The following is a 20969-nucleotide window of genomic DNA, read 5'->3' as shown; positions in this document are numbered from 1 at the left end:
ATCTAACTTGGAAAAAATTACGAAGGTAAAGCTTATTCAAGAACGTATTTTCACATCTGATTTTGCAAAGTGGCTACCAAATCACCAAGAGGGATGTGCATTAGCAGAGCATGATCTCCTTTCAGTATGAAGGCTACCTGGGGGTTTTTGTTTCATTATGAATATGCTTGTATCTTGATTTCAACTTCAGACATAAGTTTTAATTCCTACATTTTTTCAACTGCACTTGTACAACACATAGCCATCATCTCTAGATAAACACAGATATATAGCCGCTCCCAGGTGCGGGTGCCACAGAATTCACCTCATGTCAGCTGAACTTGGATGTTCACTGTGCAGAACCGTACCACTGCCTCATCTTGTTGATTTAGCACCAGGTATTAAACTGCTTTTTTCTTAATCTCCCACACCCTGCATCTTCGCCGCTTGTCAGATCACCCTCTTACAAAGAGGCCGTGACATTAGAGACCGTATTCAGTAGAACAAGACATGGTTGAACGGATATTTATGCAAAAGCACTCCTGTTCAGTCTTCACAACAGAGCTTGTTATTCCATTAAGAAAATGTCAAGGTGTGGTGAAAAGCTGCTTTTTGTTCGATTACATTCTGACGGGCTCAGGCAGCAGCTTCGAGTCTGCGTTGTCAGGGGAGAAGGAAAACGAGCGCAGTAGTCTCCTAACTCACCGGCATCAGTAATTGTCTTGATGAAAAACTAAATTAAGCCCCAAAAATGGTACAGGCTGCACACTCCAAACTCAGAACCATCATCAAACCAAGTATGCTGCCCTTGGGCACAGCAGCCATGTCAAGAGTTACAGAGCACACCCGCACAGCACAAGGCTGCTGGAGACCCCTCAGCCAGCTCCGCACCACGCCGATATATTGTCCGCGAGCCTGGAAGCAGAAAAGGCACTCGATGCCACATGGCGCCAGCCAGGTTGGGTGCAGCACCACACGGACACGACTGAGCTGCCATGGACCCCGCTTGCTTGGCGGTAGCTCGAAGATCTCTAAAGCACATGGAACGGGGACCCACACAGCCCGGCAGGCTGGCTGCCACGAGTGCCGCTGAAGGACCTGTGCTCTTCCCAGGCCAAGCTGACTCACCTGACACCCACCTCCGCGAAGCCACGCAGGCTGAAGCGACAGCCGCCCATCTGCACAACAAGAATTCAGACCGCTGGGAAGGAGAAGTAGAAACACGTACACCAACTTTTACTATGCATATTAATAAATATTCTTTATTTAAATTTTGCACATTGCGCTTTAACATATTACATCCAAAACATTTTGCAAATGGATGTCTACTTTGTAAAATCTTATATTCAGCTCATTGTCATTCTGTACAGAATTATAGGTACAACATTACTTTGCCACTAGTTTGCTTTTTTTAAGTCTCACAGTAAGAGAAACATTTAATGAAAAGAGATGGCTTAAATTATAAGAGAGGCTTGCACAGCTACTCAACTAAAGATACAAGCCTGAAGAAAGAACAAAATTAATGAAATCACCTCCACCAGCCTCCCCAAAAAACAAGAAAAAAAGAAAGAATCACATTAATTTAAGATAAAATTTTGCCATAAGTCACTAAATTAAGTTTTTGAAAGAGAAGGCGCAGTAGTCATCTTGAGAATTTCAGTGAAAGACAGAGCTATTTTATTGTATTTAGTTCGCTCCAGCCGTTGTCAACCAGCTGTTACAAATGGGCCCCTTGTGATCATTTAAGCGGCAGTATTTATTAAATTTCTCCTTCAGGTGCTGTCGGTATTGTTCTCTATTGCTGTAAAAAGACTTGTTGTTTGCCATAAAGGACTGTATTTCATCTTGTGAGATAAAGATTTCCTCATCAGAAGTGCATTCAGACTCATCCTACAAATGGAAACAGGCATTTAAGAACTCGAGCATGGCCCCCCCCGTGCCGCACACCTCTCCTGCAACGGTACGCGCTGCCTACAGGTATCTGAAGAAGGCTGTAGCCTTCACGGCACGACACCGCACGCGGTAGCTGGCTAATGCAGTCACCCGATTCACAGATAGGTGCTCCACTATTTTTTGGGTAAAAGGCAGCCTATACAGTCCTGAAAGCTACCAGAATAAGCCTCAGATTCTTAGCGCATTTCCATTGAAAGAGGATGGCTTTTATTATATGTTATTACATATAAATATTATTCTTTTTAAAAACAAAAAATAAGGAAAAGGATGTAAAGCAAGGGGAAGGAGAAGGGAAGGGAGAGAGAAGAAAGCTGTCCAAGGAGCCCGTAGTGGGAGTTAATATTTGAGGCATGAAGGCAGCAATAGCACATGCTTCGTTTTATGGAATAATGCAATCCTTGGTAATGAATACTTATAACACAAGTTCTGTCACTTGCATTCCAGTGACGGGCAATCTCCCCTCCTCTGCAAAGCATCCGAGTTACACACTTTACAGAGAACACGCAAAAGCAAACAAACTAAACCCTAGGAGTGTAAGCAATGAATCTCAAGTTCCGTTGTGTTCTCCCTTGTAACAGTTCTTCAGCGGGATTTGAGTTCTAAACCCCATCCTCAGCCCCGAGGACTTAAAGCAGTATGCTACAACCTAAAATTCAAAGCAAGCGGTTACTTACAAGGAGTTCCACTAAGCTCTTGGCACCTTTTCCACTATCAGGAACAAGTGACATTTCTGTAGGTTCTGCAAACTGTGACACATTTTTCATATGCTCAAACCAAGGCAACTGCTGCCCACTTTTTTCTGAGCTACAGCAGCTTTCAGCGTGTGTGTCTTTGGTCTTGTCGCGATGACATTCTGTGTGCGTGATATTTCCTGAGGTCTCTCTGTTACCTGGATCTGCCATACAGCTTCCCAGTTTCTGAATCTACAAATTGAAAACAGCCTGTAATGAACTACTAGCAGTGTTAAATCCGAAACATTCGAGTTTCAGATGGAAGCAGACGGAAAGAGGAAAGGAAGGAAGGTCACAAAGAGAGCAAGGGTATGTATTTTTAAAATGTGTGCCTGGGAGGAGGGGGGAACAATACGTTAATTCACTGAGTGTGCAAAAGTGCACATGCTTAGGAACACAGGAGAAAAGAGACTCCTTCTGCCACAGCCTGTTCTAGGAAGGGCCTCCCTTTCAAAACCTGGATGGAGAGGTAACCCAAGAGCCTTGTTACCCCATTTACAGAGTTAATCACAATCGAAATTCGCAACACTTTTGTTAACAACTTTAAAATAAGCATTCTGAAATAGCTATGTTCCTTACATGCTCATTCTCACACTTCAAAGTTTTACTTTTCTTTTTCTTCTTTTTGTTTTTGCCTTTTGTGGTACTCTCTTCTGAATTAGCCCAACATTCCACACAGCTATCTCCATCCTCCTCTTTGTCATCACAGCGATGGACACATGAATCATCTCCTGCAAAAGACAAGAGATTTTCTTCTCAGCCACTTAAGTTTTGCTGATACTAACCCGATATTCTGTTCTGACCAAACCTACCATTTTCATCATGGTTGCAAATGCCTTCAGTGCAGGCCACATCTGATCCCTCTCGAGATCCTGTTTCACTGCCCTCCATGCTAGATGAATAGCCGCAATCGCTACCATTACAATGCGGAGATAAACCTGAGAGGAAGCAAAAAGTTACAGTCATCTACAGCAGCCGTTGCAGATTCTTTCAGTTAGGCCTCTAACAAGAAAGAATTCTTAAAAAAAAAAGTAATTTTTAAAAATAGCTGAGCACTGTTTACTCCATAAACAGTAAATGCTTTTAAAAATGAAAAATAAACAACATTTGACATACCTTTCTTAATTTTAGGTGAACCTAATAGGGTACCACTGCTAGGACAGGTGCAAGAAGTGCTTTCATTAGTAACAATTACTTCTACACAATTGTTGGCTTCTTCGGTGCTACCACAGGCTTTGCAACTACTTTCCGTGAAGTTTGAGTTTTCCTTAAAACAAAGCAAAAAAAAGTACTTGCAAGTACTGAAAGTAGCTCTGTCGGCAACTTTATAAGGGATACTCTTTCACTAAGAAAAAACAGCTGACAATGATTGACAACAGCCACAGCACTGCTTGTGCTTCTTCAGAAGCACAAGACAACCAAAAAAGAAAAACGCCAAACCAACTGCTTTCCCCAGAATAATATGACCTATAGTTAGCCTGTTAAGTTCAGCCAAGAGATCCAGAATAATAATTGCACTTACTCAATTAAAGCTTTCCGTTCCCCAAAAATTCAGTGGTAATTGTCTGCAACTAGCATTTGAATTCCCATATTCTAAGTGATCTTTACAAAAGGATAGTTGGAAAGTGTTCTAGCATAACCTGACCCATAGATTTAGGAGGTTTTACTTAAAACAAAACAAAACAAAACCACCCACCAAACCCAAACCCCCAAAAGCTAAGGAGTTCCAGGCAACTACTTTACAAAAAGACTATACTAATCTGTTAAAGTATTAAATTCCACTAGCGATCAAAAACTAGTTCCCAGAACTGAAGTACGGCAGAAAAACCCCAAACCTCTCAAGAATTCTCACATGCAGCAGTGAGCTGATGACTGAAGCACCAAATCAGAGATCTAGTTACTTCACACCTGCAAAAAGCCACAGCTATCAATGTTTACCTTTGCTTGATTTATTTCCTTCTCTTCTGTTGCTTGCAAAGGAGTAGGGATCTCACACACGCACTTATTTTTCCGTCTGTTCTTTCGTTTTTGGCGCTTCTTTTCTTGTTTAAGCTCTCGGACTCTTTCTTCTTCTGAAAATTCTTCACAGAGCTGTTCCAATCGACTAATACCCTGCACTTTTTCCACAGCCATCTGTTTGTAAGAGGTTAGATCTATTTATAGGTATTAACACAACTCAGGTTTTTACATTTATTAAAAAAAGGAGGTGGTAAATAGCTGGTAAGTACTTTTTATCATAAAGTCACAGCAACACAACTATTGACTATAGAAGAAAAATGTCTATCCAGGTTTAGTCACTAAATTTAGATTGCTGGAGAAGATACATGTATGGGGGAGCACTGCACTTAATTTGTGGCCCAGAGTTGCAATTTTCAGTGAAAGGCTGTGGACCTGAACACGTTTTTGGATCTGTTTTACACAGTGGATACTCTGGTTATTTAACACAGCAGCACAAAAAAACTACATCAGAACTACTGCTACAGAATTCCTGCAGCTCTTTGTCTAGAATAATCAGCGAGAAGCCTAACTGATTTTTCTAGGCAGTCCAATTTTGAAGCGTAGACATATCTCAGAATATAGCATGTATCTAAATATGTCCCTTAATATTAAATTTAGAACATGTACCATAATGGCACACCTACATATTAAGTTGCAAGAATATAGTTGAACTAGTAAACTATTCTGGATCAGTGCTCCTGCAGAGATAAATTTAAATTCACAGGTGTTTCTCTCTTTTTTTTTTTTTTCCCCCCTCCCAGATCACTCCGGGAACTCCTTCAGCCAGAATGAGACATCATTCCCCACTCACCTTAGAAAAGGACCCCATATAAAGACACGTCAGTTCCGTATTTCCAGTTCATAGCCAACCTTACACACCAGTACAATTACCCAAGTTTCACAGTGTCAATGAATTTCCAACACCATGCTTTACTAGATTAAAAAACCAACCAAGACAAAACCTGACAAAAATGCCACAGTGTACCCAGTCAATGCCACTTCTACAGCATTGTCTCTCAAAAGAAGTTACATGTAAAAACTCCCAAGAACTAACTAGATTAGGGTTCCACTAAGATCTTTCCCAAACTGATTTTCTTCCTCCTCCTCTGATGTTTCAGAAGCTTTTAAGAGAGAACAGTCATTATGAACAGAAGATAAACATAGCCAAAAATATCCGTCATACCAAAGGGCAAGTATACTATTGACATACGTTAAAGGAACTGCAGAGTTCTACCTGAAGTTCAAAATCCCATGGCATTAGAGTGCACATGGAACTCACTGAATCCAAGAGTTAGCAGTTGTGTTTGTAATTCAAAAGCACATCCTTCGTTTTTACTAATAAGCCAAATAAAAACTACTGTAGCCAGAGCTACATGAAACGCTATCAGGTAGGAATACCTTCACTGTGAATTAAAAACATAGAAGATCCAGCGTACTATATCACGTAGCTTGGAAGATAAATTTGCCAGCCTCAATCTTTTATGTTCCAGCAGACTTTACATCAGAGCGCAACCCAGTTGTGCTATGCATGGACATTACACAACTGTTGCCCCGCAGTGAACAAGGGATTGAATCCAACACCCCTGAAGCTCCTTCCAGCCCAACGTTAGTAGAAAGCAGGAAAAATTATTTTAGTGAAAACGTACACAGTTACTACAGCAATTCAAATACAAAAAATTGAATTTTACCTCAAAGCTTTTGCGTAAAGCATCAACACCTAGGTAAAAAAGCATCTGCCACGTCTGTTCCTCAGCACGCAATTTCTGCCAGATTCGGTGTAATCTTTCATAAAGATGAATACCCAGGCAGGTCAAAACTTCTTCTTGGGCTATGTCTATTGTCTTAGCATGCCTTTCTCTTCGTCTAAAGGAAGAGTTGAACCAAAGTATAGTATTGTTAAAGTAGCTGGAAGTCTACCAAGAGATCAAAGCAGTTCAATGACGTACTTTATGTACAACTGAAGATATGTTTGCATGAACAGCTTTTTAAATAGAGTTCTGCTGTGCTGCATGCAGATGCAAAATAGAAAGGACCAGGTCAAAACCACCAGTACATTCCTGACAGATTAATACGTGCACAGCGCTGTTAAGCTGCGCTATGCCTTCCCACCTGTGACTGCTGAAGGTGTAACCCCATCAGCCTCTGCCTGCTCCTACTAGGAGGGATCAGCAGAGTTTTAAAGCCAAAGAGACGCAGCCAGTCTTTTGTTTCCTAAAATTTGTGTTTGGTTTCTAGCAAATATTCCATTTTCCTAGACATTTATGCATCAGTTAACTGAAACTGAATAAAGACACACAGAAGGTTATACATTACTTACCGTACAAAGTCAAAATATTTCAGTATTAATCTGCATCTATCATCTACTAAGGAAAAATCATTATAAAAGGATTTACCCTCCTAATGAAACAGTATGGTTGAGCTTTACAGATATTGAGGTCAGAATTGTATTTTTCATTGGAAGATTTTAAGATGCTGGGTTCAGGAATTACTATAATATACAAATGGCGACTAGAAAACTAAATTGAATACTTGGCATTTGGTAAAAGTGTCAACCAAGGTTCTCTTTCTATTTCGCATATTTTGAACATCTCAATGGAAAAGCAGGCAGCCTAGGGAGTGAACAAATAAACTAGAAGGCATTTGGCGATTTCTTTCAGTCTTGCCTTCAGAGTTAAATGCACCTTAAAGTCAAAAGCACACTGAGAAATCTTCACTACTTTGAAGCACTATCTTGAAAGTCTACTTCGACATGAATATTGACATTCAGAAGTTTATTATCCAGCAAGGAGGCAAAAATCATTTGCAAAATACATTCAACAATAAAATAAAGAAGCAAAGCGCTAGATAGCCCACTCTAGCAAATTACATACTCATACCCTCCTGCGAACTCTGGTTCAGCTCGACCCAATAGGTGTGCGATGAAATCTGTTTCACAGCATACATGTATATGACGTTCATGGGGACAACATCGCAAACCCTCGTAAAGCGCGGCGCAGTAGCCCTTTTCTTTGCTGCAGTCTAGCTCACCGATAAGAATATTGTATGCCCGAAGTACTTTATTTTTGCAGTCAGTGCAAAACCTGTGTTAAAACAGAACATAACAGAACTGAATTCTTATTCAAGCAGAAATGTACACCCACTTAGTCTAAGTTGTAATATACTGAGCTATTTAATAGCACATGCTATATTTAAACTAGGTCACATAAGGTTTATGTTACTTCAAAAGGCAAAATAGTAAGACTTTGGCTGCAAGCCACGTAAGTTTACTGTATGTATTATACTACCTATCATATATTACCAGTCTGGATATCAACTTTCATGCTCCAAGGCATAAGTCAGGCTAATTGTTAATATGAAGGAATTCCTATACAGAGATGCAATTCCACATTTGTTCAAAGATCAGAAGTCTAATAGCAAACAAACCAAATCATTAGTACAAGCCAGGACAAAATTCCTCTCAAGTAACACACTCCGAGTTACTTTATACCAATTATTTAAAGGTACACTCAAACGAGTGATAAGCAATAAGAAAAAAAGCTTCCTCCGTTGCCTGCTGTATAAGAGCAATGTTTCCACTACAAGCACCTTTAAACACATTTTGAATTATTAGATTACTGCACAGATAGCCAAACAAGGTTTTCTTATAACACAACATACTCAATTTAAACATGTGCTAGCTCAGATAACCAATGAGAACCGTATAATTATGAAGTCTGTTATAATTATAATCTATATATATATTAAACCAAAATTAAGCTCATTCTGTTTTATAAGAGGAGTAATCTTCGAGGAGCTACAAAACCTCTTGCTGTATTATTCTAAAAATGCAAGTCAGACAAGCTGCTCACATTTCAGCTTTCAGCTTGAAAAGCTGGCTCTTCACGCCATCTCTGGATGGGGTTTTTCCCTTTCCTAGTTTGTCCAGTCACTTGACAACACTAAGTCAAACATATTTTGATGTTTGACAGAACTATGATAACTGGCTAGTTTCTGTAGTGAAAGGAAAGAAAACAGTAATATTATTGCAGGTTAGCATCAGGAACACTGCCAACGCCATGTTTAATGTCACAGGAGATTAAAGTTGTTTTGTTTCCAAAGTGTTTTTTCCACACCACCACCACCACCCACAACCGTCTGTGCCCCCACAGCTTGTATCAGAACCTTCAGACTACTGGAAATTAAAACTTTCAAATCAGTATGGTAGCTACCGTACATGTGCAACAATAAATTAGTAGCCTTTTTTTTTTTTTTCCCCTGCAAGAGAGACCCAACAGCACTAGCACTACTAAGTCATAAACAACTGTTTTAAAACAGTGATTTACAAGCAACACCAGGCCTACAATCTGCTTCTATTAGTTTAGCTCACATTATTTGGAAATTGCATATACACCCCACAGGCCTAAAAAGAAGGCATAGTTCCAGACAGAGTAAGCTACTTGTGAAAGAGTGAAATAATATACACAGTTTTAATACATCAAATTGTAAATCATAACATAATCCTAACCAAAAGAAGTTAAGATAGGCAGCTATTACTTCAATACCGCGTTTCCCCTACCATGACCCAAAACAACAGGTAAAACACAAAGAATGTTTCACCGCCTGTGTCTCAGCAGTTGCCACAATGCCATCTGGCAAGGTACTCGAGTCCTCTACATTTTTAAACACAGTGTGAAGTCTACATACATTTTAATTCACAAAAAAAATGCAGCAGCTATTCCTCAAAACGAAGGTGCGCCTTCATTCTTTTAACATACCTGTGTTTTCGTAGATAGGTTTCTAATGTTTCTAAAAGACAACTAGAGTCAATTAAAACTACTTCATCCCTGCATTCCTGGGACATGAGCTCCCACACATCCATCCAACAACCCCTGCAAAAAAAAACAAAACAAAACATAAGAAACAAAAGACTATATATTATCTTGTTAGGAGTTTAGAAAAGAAACAACATAAAGCATCATTCGTTTACCTGACTGCTTGCTGGAAAGGTCCACAGCAGAAAGTGATGCTATACTTACTCTCCTCCTTCCTGCTGTCTTCACTGTTTTTCTTATTTGCACTTAATTTCTATGTACTGAGTGTGCTACTGCTCCCTCCACTGTCACATAGTATTAAAAAACATTTTTTAAACCTATACCATATATATATATATATTTCCTAAACAAATGCTATGAAAATGCTACCATGTTCCTTCATTTACTTTTAATCCTTTATAGGCTAAGCCTTAACTTTCAGTGAAGTTACAGTCAGACATGAGATACAAATTTTGCTGTCTGTGTTTATAAACCCAGATTCATAATGACTCTTTAAAGTTACAGCTGAAAGCCAGTAGTAATTTTTCAGAATATTACCTTTAGCATAAACACATACAAGTTTAAATACTTCTGGCAGATTTAATGTCTAACTTAGTAAAAAACCAAACCAAACCCCCAAAGAAAAAAGCAAATCAAAACCCCCACACTTGCACACATCTATCACCATAAGAAAGCATAAAGCACCCCCTACATTAAATTTCCAAAATTTGTTTTAAAAAAACCCAAACCAACCAACTTTACAACACACATTTGGATATGCTAAAAGTACACTTACAGAGCAAAGAACAAACTTTAAATAGCAAGTCATGTTTACTTACAGCCTTGTCTACACTCGACATTTTATCAGAACGGCCATTTCTGTTTAAGCTCATGGATGGATACAACAGAGCAGGAAAACCGGGGAAGAAGCACTCCTATTTAATAATTAGCCCTCAAGAGTATTTATGCATGCTACTATCTAGTTTGCTAGATCACATGGCTTGCATTTATGAGAGGTTAAAATGCTCCTTAGCCCCAAATGGAACAGAGTAGCCATAAACCAGGCACACTGAAACTAAGGCCATCAAGGAACTCTCAAGTGGCACTAGCTAGTTACGTAACTTGTATAATTAAACACACAATTACAATTCAAAGCCTTTTTGTGTGTATAAAATGCCTAACAGATGAAACTAATCTGAAGAAGTTTCTTGTAATGAAGTGAAGCAGAAAGCTCTACGTTGATAAATAGAATTTGTTCTGTAAGACTATTGTGTCCAACACCTCCATGTCTAGGCTGTTGGTGCATTCGCTTCCATTCAGACCAGCAGATTTATTTGGAGAAGTATCAGTACTGATACACCCTGATCAGTTCCACAGCACAACAAACCAGTATCGACTGAGCAAGCAGAGAGCAAGCTGTGCTTCTTTACCAAACTACAATGATTGTCCACAAGCCATGTTATCAGATAAAGCTGAAAGCTTTACTTGCAGTGTATTAAAATACTGCTCTTCCACATATTCCCTATTAACCTGCCAGCATTGAAAATACTAAGGGGATTTATTCCGGCATAAACTGAGGAAATAAAGGCAGCATTTTCCTCTCTATTCACCAAGTTTCAGAATTGTTCTGCCTTGCCAAGATGGTAAGTGCAAGTTCCATGATATATGTTCTTACACAGAAAAGATTAATCTTCCTAAAAACAAAGCAGAGAGTTTAACACTTTCATAATGCTTTGAATTTGCTTTATTTTAAAAAAATATATGCCCCTATACGCTTACAATCTTTTGCTTATGTAACATAAACTTTAAACTAATCATATGAAAGGCCTGTAACAAAAATATAATAGGAGATGATGATTAGCTGCCACCATCCTCAAGCAGCACAAGTAAAAATCAAGTGTCAAATTCCACAAGCCTACCATCTCCCGGGACTTATCTCAACCCAAAGAGACTCCAGTCTGCATAGAAAAATACATGTCCTGTAACTGGAAACCATGATCAAGCTTTCACAGGTTGTATGCTTAACCAGAAGTAGAACACAACTATACTAAAGAAGGTCCTGGACACTCCAGCTAAGCATAGTAGTCTAATTCATTAGTCATCTAAAAACCCCAAAATATAAAACACACCCTACAAACAAGAAAACCACCCAAAATCTGCAACAGATTTACAGGGAGTGTTTTCTCAGTTAACCAGCTGGAATAAACCATTTCAATTTCAAGACATGGAGGCACACATGCATCTTCTTCACTGGTGTATTCGAAACACGGCACCACATTTAGAGAAAATACAGTCTACAGAGTTTTAACCCTGCAGCCCAACCACAATAAAGCCCTTTATTAACAGTCGTGCAAGGCATTTTTAATAATCCCAAGCAAAACGATGTATACTTGTTTAACATATACCCTTTCCCCTCAATGTGAGGAAAAATTGCTGATCAATCATTTTGGTGTAGAGCACCAAAACCAGTTTGTCTTTCCAGAGCGCTGTCTATACCACAATGCAGAAGCTATCCGTGCCCCGAGCAGACTATATTCCAAGTTACGTCAGACGAGACACGAAAAGCACAGAGAGCACTGGTTTGTAATGGCCAAGTTGTGTTTTGGCAGCTAGTTTTGAAATTAAACATGGATATTGTTAAACAATAAACACCCCCAAACAAAACACTCCACCACCAAGTAGAAGACCCTAAAGACAAGGGGCTAAAATTGAACAGCTAGTACTAACAAGCAAGTTTGGAGAAACAACGGATTTCATATGGTAGCCCTAAACTTCCTATGAAAGCATCACCAGTTACCTTACAGAGCTCTGACAGAGCAGAGGGACAACTCACACCAAGGAAGGAGCACAGATCTTACGTTGGGAGGCTGGAACACCTTATGGCACTAGCTTTGTCCAGTCAATAGTGTGAGCAAGGGCAGTAGGAAAAGTATTACACATCCTACTGGTAAGACTATCACTCTTACTGCACAACAAAGGGTTAACTACCTTCTTACAAAAACCTACAGAGAAAACCTCGTGCATGCCCTACAACACACGCTGCCCAAAACCCCTGGCTGCCTCTTTTCCACCCCTACAACTATTCGGGTCTACTATAAATCCAAACAGCTCAGAGATTACTACACTGGCAAACAGGTAACAGCATAATAATTTGTTTCTATGCTTACATATAAATTAGTATCAATAGTTTGGATCCTCAGAACATTTTAGATTGAATTGTGCACATTAAACACAAACTTACCCCAAAGGTTTCGGTTTGTGTGTGTCCAAGGAGTGTAATTGACATCTCTTATTCTTCTTACTTTTGGGAATTGCATCAATCATATCATTCAGTTTGGACCTATGGAAAAAATGTAACTCAGTATTCTGAAAACATTGTTATGCAGAGAAGTTTGAAAGGGATTTATTCAGCTCATGCATCAAAAACAGGTATGATAACGAACATTAGACCTAAAATAGTCTTCCAGTCCCTCATTTTCACTTATGTCGTACAATCCTGCAGTACCAAAGAAAAACACAGTACAGATTTTCCAGACAAATTCTACTAAGAAAAAAAAAAAAAAAAAGATAAGCCATATCTAAAAAGCTATTGCATAACTTCGTAACAGACCTCGAGCAATAACACTTACTTCAGAAGCAGAGGGAACCACTGTGACCACTTTATCAAGTTATCAAGTTACACTACCTCACCCTCCAGATCTCAGTATCCCCTGCTCTGCACTGACCCTTCCTTACTTCCCACTGGCCTGCTAACTGGAGCAAGAAGAACAAGCTGAAACCAACTGGAAGGCAAAGGCCCATTGTGGTGAGCAGTGTCTGTTTGGTCTGCTGACAGCTGAGAAACAAATGGCACTGAGGCCATTTATTGTGCTAGCCAAACCCAGAAGGTTTCGCTTTCTCAGTGTTACCTTTCTACTCAAGAGTAGAAATTTTCTGGGAGGGAGAGGTTAATTATTATTTAATTTTTTTTTACATGCAGAGTAATGGGGTGAAGAAACACTCTTCTTCATGAGAGATCACAAAAAACCCACAATGCCTTTTTCAGATTAATGACTTGACATTTTAATACTGGTAGCTTTCAATCGCAATCATGACATTGCAACTGATGATACGAAAGATGAGGTCTTTTGGGGATTTTTTTCCCCCCAGTTTAGGCAATGACTGGTTTAACGTGACTGTAAAAGACAGGATTCAAACTTGCAACAATTTAGCATCACCAAGAAAGTTGCAAAGTCAAATGCACAGAAGCTAGCTTTCCTTTTTGCCAGGTAAGGATAATCTGTGCAGTTCAAAGACACTTACCCATGCACATAGAACAGTGTATAAAGCTTCTTTGCATCAGTCATACAGCTTCGAGTTACAGAAAGAACCCCCTTTGGCCCTACTGTTAGGGGCTCAAGTGCTGGATTTCCAGACTCTACGAGCTGAGAAAAGAGACGTTCCACACTACGACGACAGCCAACACAGGGGACCAGCTGAGAAAGCGCACTCAAAACTTCACGTGATGTCACCATCATGGCAATATTTAAATCCTGCTGTTTAAGCATGCTATGCCTCTAAAAAAAGAGAAAGAAATGAAGTAATTAAAAAAAAACCACAACCAAACAAGCAACATCTTAAACTGTTCAAGACTTCTTTGCCTTCAACGGCATTTCTTTTTCAAAATACACCTGTGGAAAATGTACTCAGTGCTCAAGAGTTTCAGGTTGCCGTCTTATTGTAGATCACTTAAAATACTGTATGAACAAAACCACACTTGCTAATATCATAGGAACAATTCTGCATCAAGTCTATCCTCTGGAAGGAAGCTAGTGTTTTTCTCCTCCTGTTCCCTCCTCTTACCACTCAAATCAGCAAATGCTGCTCCCAGACAAATGGCATACCTCCCTGTCCTTATCAGGAAGCCCTTTTGTTTCCTCCTCCTCAGCACAGATGTTTTAGTAAAGGGCCTCACATACAGCTCTGCAAGTTTTCATCTTCCCCTCACACTCATTTTGTCTTTGGCACAGAGAAAGGAAATTTCTGGATGCTCATTGGCATATACGGGAATCTCATTTACAACAAACTTGGTCTGTTCAGACCAAGACAATTTAGCAATATTTTTCCTGGAAGGTTAAATGCTATTTCCTGTTACAATTCTAATACCTGAAAAAAAAAAAAAGCACATATTACTATTCAGGGTGAAACATCTGAATGTTCAGTACTGAACATTCAATGCGTGCTAATAATAGAACCTTAAAGGGAACACCTTCTAATATTTCTTACATCAATAAACAATTCTAGGAGCTTCTCCTGGTTCCTCTGTCAAACACATCCAGGCACGCATAGACACAAAAAGCACATACCCTTCTATTTCTTCTAACTGCTAAATTAGCGGTGTGGACTTCATCAACACTGAACTGCCACTAGCACAGCTATGCAGAAGACAGAGTCCCCTCCTCACGCACCAACACACACATCTACGCTTAGAACATCAGTGCTACTGGCACTTTCCAACATTGTAAAAGCGCAGTCCTGTCAGTGCATTAATTGCTATAACCAGGGGAAAACGAAGCTCACAAGTACAGCTTTGTAAGCATAGTTGTATCTATACAGGGAGCTTTTTGTCACAATAATATTTTCTGTATTCTTGTCATATCACACCACTTAAACATGCCTAATGCAGAAATGACAAGTCACAACTTCTGGAGAAAGAAAAGACCACACAATATAGTAAAACTAATCGATCTCATGGAATGTGTAAACAGATCAATTGAAAAAATATTTTCAGCTCATTTTATGTAATGCATGTTATGAAAAGTAAAGCTATTATGAGGTAACATTTAGTCTGTGCTCTTAAAGGCAGGCACACTAAATAATCTGACAAGTGATATCACTCTGCCATAATCCTCTTTCCTGTAATTAATAGTACGAGTCACAGCAACAGCAGGAATGAGCTATTTTCACAACACAGCTATGCTTCATATGCAACATATGCCTGAACTGTGGCTGTCAACCCACAAGTAAAGAAGAGCAAGCTGCATAGCAGCAAACTGCCCCGTACCTTTGGACATCAAGTGGCACAATGTTTTAGTTGCTACAGGTGTTATAGGGCTACAGTTACTTGCCAGAGCATTAGCAGAGTAATTTACTATTATTAAAGCTTCAGGGGTACCACAAATCCACCTCTCACTATTCAACTATACATAATCTATAAAGCAGCACATCAATTCTATCTCGGTATGGTCCTAATCATAAGAACTCCATCTTAAGCAATGCACACTTCCACTTGAAAAAGCAGTTCAGAAGTTTTCAGAAAAAAAAAGAAAAGAAAAGAAATAAAATCTATTTAGAAACTGTAGTTTCCATTATGCATAAACTGGCAGTGACCATAAGATGTTATCGTTTTTACAAGTTTTCAATTCTAACTAGGTACGCAGCAATTGCCTCCTGACAAGTCAACAGTGTATATATAGATACTGTGAAATACAGAAAACAAATGCACCCAGTGTACTTTGGTACCAATATGTAATCGCATATAGGTGCTGACATGTCTTTTAAGTCATTCCAGGAGTGACAACCTCTTAGAGAAGAGAAAGCACAAACCTAAGGAATGCAAGATCTGACATGTGGCCTTCTTAAAAACCAGAAAGCTGTATTTACCTGAATGAACTGCTTTAACTGTGCACCATTATTCTGATGTCCATCAAGGTTTAGCACGTTATCAGGAAACTCCATCACCATCTATACAAGAGAGTGAAAAAAAATAGCTTTCAGAGAAAAAGTCAAACAAAAAGAGTTAGCTTATTTTACTTTCCCGTGGAATTAAGATAGAAATTACATTAAATTCTCATTCTTTCCACGTAACTCCTGGAAGTTTGGGAAAGGATAAAAGTAACAGTTCAAGAGAGTGACTCTTTCAGCAAAGTACCTGTGTCAGTAATATAATGTTTAGAGGCATTTTATAAATGGCAGCTCTTAAGTAGCCCTTACAGAGAAATCAAAAGTTGCTAAATGCAACATCAGTATTTATATCACACTATCTACATGACTTGAAACCCTGTTTCAGTTTAAAATAATTGTACTTCAACACATGAAGATCCAAATTGATCCGACGGCCTAAATCAATTTATAAAGCTATGAAGAAACAGTTGCAACTGTTTAATGACAGACTCATGGACTCCTTCAAAGGCTAATATAAAACCATATTAAACCAAGAAGGTACTCCAAGGTATACCTTGTTCTGTGTGACTGCAGCTGCAACTCTTAAGAGGCTCAAAGTAAAATGTTAAGCCTACAGAACAATGTGATTACTCGTAAGTAATAATATTTCTTTTAAATATTTCTTGCAATAAAGAAGGCAATTTCTTGGGGGGGCCGAGGGCAGAAATCAGTAAAATAATTTTCAGTCAAAACCCCAACTTTACAACCATGGAGAAAAATTAAACCAACTAGAAAAACTTGTAAAAACTGCCTTAGTTAGTCTTCTTTGTCCAAACTGAGAAATACAGACTATCAATAGGAATACTGGAAGTTCTCTCTAAAATCTGAAAGACGAAATAACTTTGGTTAATAACTCTAATACCAATCAACGCCAAACGAAATTGTCTGATTTTTTTTTCCATCCTCCACCTTCCCTCACTTGTCTAGTAAAGACAGAATTCCCAGCTGCCTTCATAATTGCTGACACTACCTCCAGAGAACGCATATATTTACTTTTACAGGCACTCCAACATTGCTCCAAAATAAACATCTATTCTCCAAGGCCAGAAAGCAAGGCAATATTTTGATCTCACATGTGCTAGAATTGGAACATTAGCACAGCTGCCTTATCTGTGTGCAGAACAGTGCCACAGTCCGTGCTAATTCTAATCTCCCATGTCTTTCTCTTCCAGCCTCCCTTGCCCCTGACCTATACACACTAAGCAGCAGCACAAGCTTTTGCTGCAGAATTACAGGCTTCCTACATTTGATATTTCTGTGGGCAATGAGCTACATGCAAAAGTAAAAGCTCTATCTGCTCATAGCAGAGGGAAGAGGTAAATCCGCATTTTTTTATTCCTCCTTCACCTTCATCTCCCACTATCAGACAACACCCTTAGGTATTTTGTACAACAGAGTGAAATTATCAAAGACTAAATTAATTCATGTGTCTGATGAGATTTTATTAAGTGGTTAAACATCAACCACCATCACACCCTGAACTGGAAGGAAAAAAAAATCCCGTAATACCACATCAAATGGAATGCCTTCGAGAAATCATAAAAGCTGCTTAAGAAATGAAAAGGGTTAAATATTTAAACCTCCTTTCATTTCTAGTTGAGCCATAAGAAACAGAAAAGTGTGGTAGTGAACAATTCATTTGGAGGAGCAGTATCACATTGCACCTAAACAGCTTCTTATGCTACTACAAAGCAAACGTTACAAGTGTAAGAGCATTACAGGCCATTCATTCACTAATTTGCAATCAGTGATTCACTATTTCTAGATTTAAGACATAGATTAAGTCTTCCAGCTGACTAACAGAAGTAGCCCCATTATTTTTAAAATTTGAGTTTTAAAAGAGGTCAATAGAAGCCAGCTGCTGTCAACAAACACCACGGTTATTTAACATTAATGCTGCAGATGTAAAATTATGTTTCAAAGACAACTGCATGTCTTGCAATATCTCTCATTAAGAATTTAAAATGTAAATTACAGACAACCTAGACAAGGAAGCCAAGTTCATTCACTTGCTTCTGCAGATTTACTTAGTAAAAGCCTCCAGAAACCACCTAGAAATCAGAGTACTTTGCAACAGTTAACAGAATGGGAAAAAAAATAATTATGGACCTGAGATAAGATTTCCTTCATGGTGAGGATGACTTGCACTTGCATAAATGCCTTTCACCCAGAAGGATACAAAACTTATTTAAAGCTATGGGAACCTCTTCAATCATGAGCAGGACTTGCCTCTGGTGTAAAAAGGACAGCGACAACATAGCGCAATTGCACAAAGTTTGGGTCTGGCATTAGTTTCTGGAACTAAACTACAAATGGAATTTTAGGTCAGTTGAAGTCATCTACCTGACACCCGGTATAGCCAAATTTTCTCTCTCTCAACCTACTGCACACAACAAAGGTAATAAGTACAAGTCTTCTACCCGACACAATCTAATAAGTAATTTTCACTCGGGAGTCCGGGAGGTGGGAAGAAGGAGAAAGAAATCCAAGATCTTAAAACTACATGGGGAATGGAGGGACAAAATAAATTTCAAGGCATGGCCAAGACATCAAAAAACCCCAAACTTACACGACTGCTACGCAGTGCAGGTAATCAAGCGCTCCAGGAGAGCTAGATACCGCTTGGGACAGCTTAAGGAGGGAACCCTGCCTAATATATAAGCACCACTAACCAGGGAAGACAGACTATGTAAAAAGCCAAAAAACAATGGTGGTATTTGGTAAATTAATAATACGCCATCATTTAGAACAACCAGAACTAAAATACAGCAAAGAGCCTTTCTTCAAATGTAGCAAAAGCCAATGAGCTTGAGATACATTATCTTTAACAGTGGGATGGAGGGCTAAGAGACTGTCTGAAGATACTCGATTGTTCTAGAAGACAGAAGAAATTATATTACAAAGTTCATCAAGGTAGCTGATGCAAGTGAGGCATTCTCCCATACTAGATCACACATTTTTACACCCTTTAAAGCAAGAGCAGTTACTGTCACGCCACTGACAGCAACAGAAGTCAAATATGAATAATTAAGATGCCAAATCATGCTGTCCAAGCCCAATTTTGTTTTGAACCCAACATTTTCACACCTGAAGAATGAAACCAAATGACAACTAGCTGGTTAGAGAACATTTTTCTGTTTGCTCTGTGCTCACCTACAACGCAATTTCTGAGCTTTCCTCTAAACACCTGAGGAAAAGAGAGACCAGGGAGCCTCCAAGCTACATGTAGTTCATTTTTCCACTGAACCTTCTGGAAATGGCACACACACACACACACACACACGGTTTTTCAGTTCAGAACACCACACCAAAACAGACCCCCTCCCTCTCGGGGTTTGTTACTGTAGACACAGCAGCATGTCACTAGCAGCTCGATGACCCTTACTTTTGGTCAAAGCTTTCCAGAAACAAGCTTTAGCCTTTTCTTGCCTCTTTAAGAGCATGACTGCCTCGTGGTAACCCTGGGGTTTGGCCTTAACATGGCTCCCTGCCTTATCCCCTGCAAAACGCCTCTGCTCCGCATGCAGGCTCGGGCACCGGGCACGCTCGTCCCTGGAAAACAAGTTGCACGCGAGCTCCAGCACAGCACCAACTTTCTTACGAGGCGGTCTGCGCGTTCCTAGAGCCGGGAATCAGATAAAAAAGTTGCCACACGAAGCGCTGTTGACCCGAAGTGTTGCAAAGTCCCCAAGATTACGGCCGCAGGAGCAAAGGAGGAGCCTGGCAGGCCTGCCTGGAGAAAAGGCCTCGCCGGGAACCGCAGCACCCGGCCCGCCGCGGGGAGCAGGGGCTGCGGGGGGCTTGGGCACTCACCGTCAGGGTGTCATCGATGTACAGGGGGATCTGCCTCTTCTCGAACGGGAACTCCTCCTCCCCGTCTCTGCAAACGGCCACCAGCCGCGCCATCTCCGCTCGCCCCGGCGGCTTCCTCCCAGCTGCAGCCTGCGAGCAGCCCAAGCCGGGGAGGTAAATCCCCGCCGCGCTTCCCCGGCACACTTTCACCAGCCCGGCGCCGAGCCTGCTTTACCCCATCGCCTGATTCACCACGCCGAGCCCCGGCCCACGCCCGCCCGCCGCTCGGCCCCGCCGGGGGCTCCAGAAATAAAATTAAATTTTTTTTTTAAAAAAAGGGACTAGGGGCCGGGAACGGGAGAGGTGGGCAAGCTGGGAAATGCGACATAACATGGAAGAAAGGGAGGGGACGGCGGGGAGGAGCGCACCCGGCCTCCGCCGGGCACAGCCCGGGGATGGAGCCCGCCGCTACCCGCCCCCCCCCGCCCCAGACAGGCCGGCGGGGCCCGCCCAGCCCGGAGCGCGGCTGCGGCTGCCCGCGGCCCCGGTCCGCCCGGCGGCGGCTGGACAGGGAGCGGGGCGAGGCGGCGGCTCCACCTGCCGAACGGGGCCGCCGCTCCCCCCCACCCCGCCCCGCCCCGGGCGACCCGCAGCTGCGGGAGGGGGCCCGCCGTCCCCCACTCCCCCCTCCCTCCGGCGGGCCGGGCGGTCGCAGCCCAGGCGAGGCTGCGGGCAGACCCACCCCGCGGCTCCCGGTCCTCGCCCAAGCCTCCGGCGCGGCGATGGCGGGGTAGCAGCCCCGAACGGAGGCAGCCGGCGGGGCCGGCTCCCGGCCTTCCCCCGCCTCCCCGCGGCCCCACCGGCCGCCTCGCCCTCCCCGGGCCTTTACCGGCTCCTCCGCGAGTCGCCGGCCCGGGCGCTGTGACAGGCGGGCGGACACCCTGGGCTCCGCCACAGAGCTGCCTCCTTCCTCTCCCCCTCCCCGGGCCCTCCCCACAGGCGGCGGCCCCGGCCCCGGGCGGCC

General features: G+C 41.3%; 1 protein-coding gene across 2 annotated transcripts; it reads right to left on the bottom strand.

Moving 5' to 3' along the window:
- Nucleotides 1–1213: 1213 nt before the first annotated feature.
- Nucleotides 1214–20967, bottom strand: GGNBP2 (gametogenetin binding protein 2). Of its 2 annotated transcripts, none has more exons than XM_055720059.1 (14): nucleotides 20835–20967; nucleotides 19967–20095; nucleotides 16094–16174; nucleotides 13754–14007; nucleotides 12693–12791; nucleotides 9416–9529; nucleotides 7532–7741; nucleotides 6350–6524; nucleotides 4602–4796; nucleotides 3780–3930; nucleotides 3476–3601; nucleotides 3243–3394; nucleotides 2607–2855; nucleotides 1214–1869 (listed from the first exon to the last, which is right to left on the bottom strand). In XM_055720059.1, the coding sequence occupies exons 2-14, from the start codon at nucleotides 20057–20059 to the stop codon at nucleotides 1666–1668; spliced, it is 2103 nt and encodes a 700-aa protein (XP_055576034.1). In that variant the 5' UTR covers nucleotides 20060–20095; nucleotides 20835–20967; the 3' UTR covers nucleotides 1214–1665. The 2 variants fall into 2 exon arrangements, with proteins under 2 accessions (XP_055576034.1, XP_055576039.1); XM_055720064.1 differs by having other exon boundaries at nucleotides 7538–7741; nucleotides 20835–20966.
- Nucleotides 20968–20969: the final 2 nt, after the last annotated feature.

Source organism: Falco cherrug, chromosome 1 (genome assembly GCF_023634085.1).
Source record: "Falco cherrug isolate bFalChe1 chromosome 1, bFalChe1.pri, whole genome shotgun sequence".
Taxonomy (NCBI): Eukaryota; Metazoa; Chordata; class Aves; order Falconiformes; family Falconidae; genus Falco; species Falco cherrug.
The sequence above is the reverse complement of the archived record's forward strand: the minus strand, read 5'-3'. Positions and strand labels throughout refer to the sequence as shown.

Excerpts from the sequence above, each read along its gene's own strand:
- GGNBP2 (XM_055720059.1), bottom strand. The coding sequence starts at position 20,059 with ATGGCGCGGCTGGTGGCCGTTTGCAGAGACGGGGAGGAGGAGTTCCCG. Across the intron at positions 16,175-19,966 it reads ACATCGATGACACCCTGACG|ATGGTGATGGAGTTTCCTGA; the intron begins GTGAGTGCCCAA and ends TCTCTTGTATAG. Across the intron at positions 7,742-9,415 it reads ACCTATCTACGAAAACACAG|GTTTTGCACTGACTGCAAAA; the intron begins GTATGTTAAAAG and ends GTTTTAACACAG.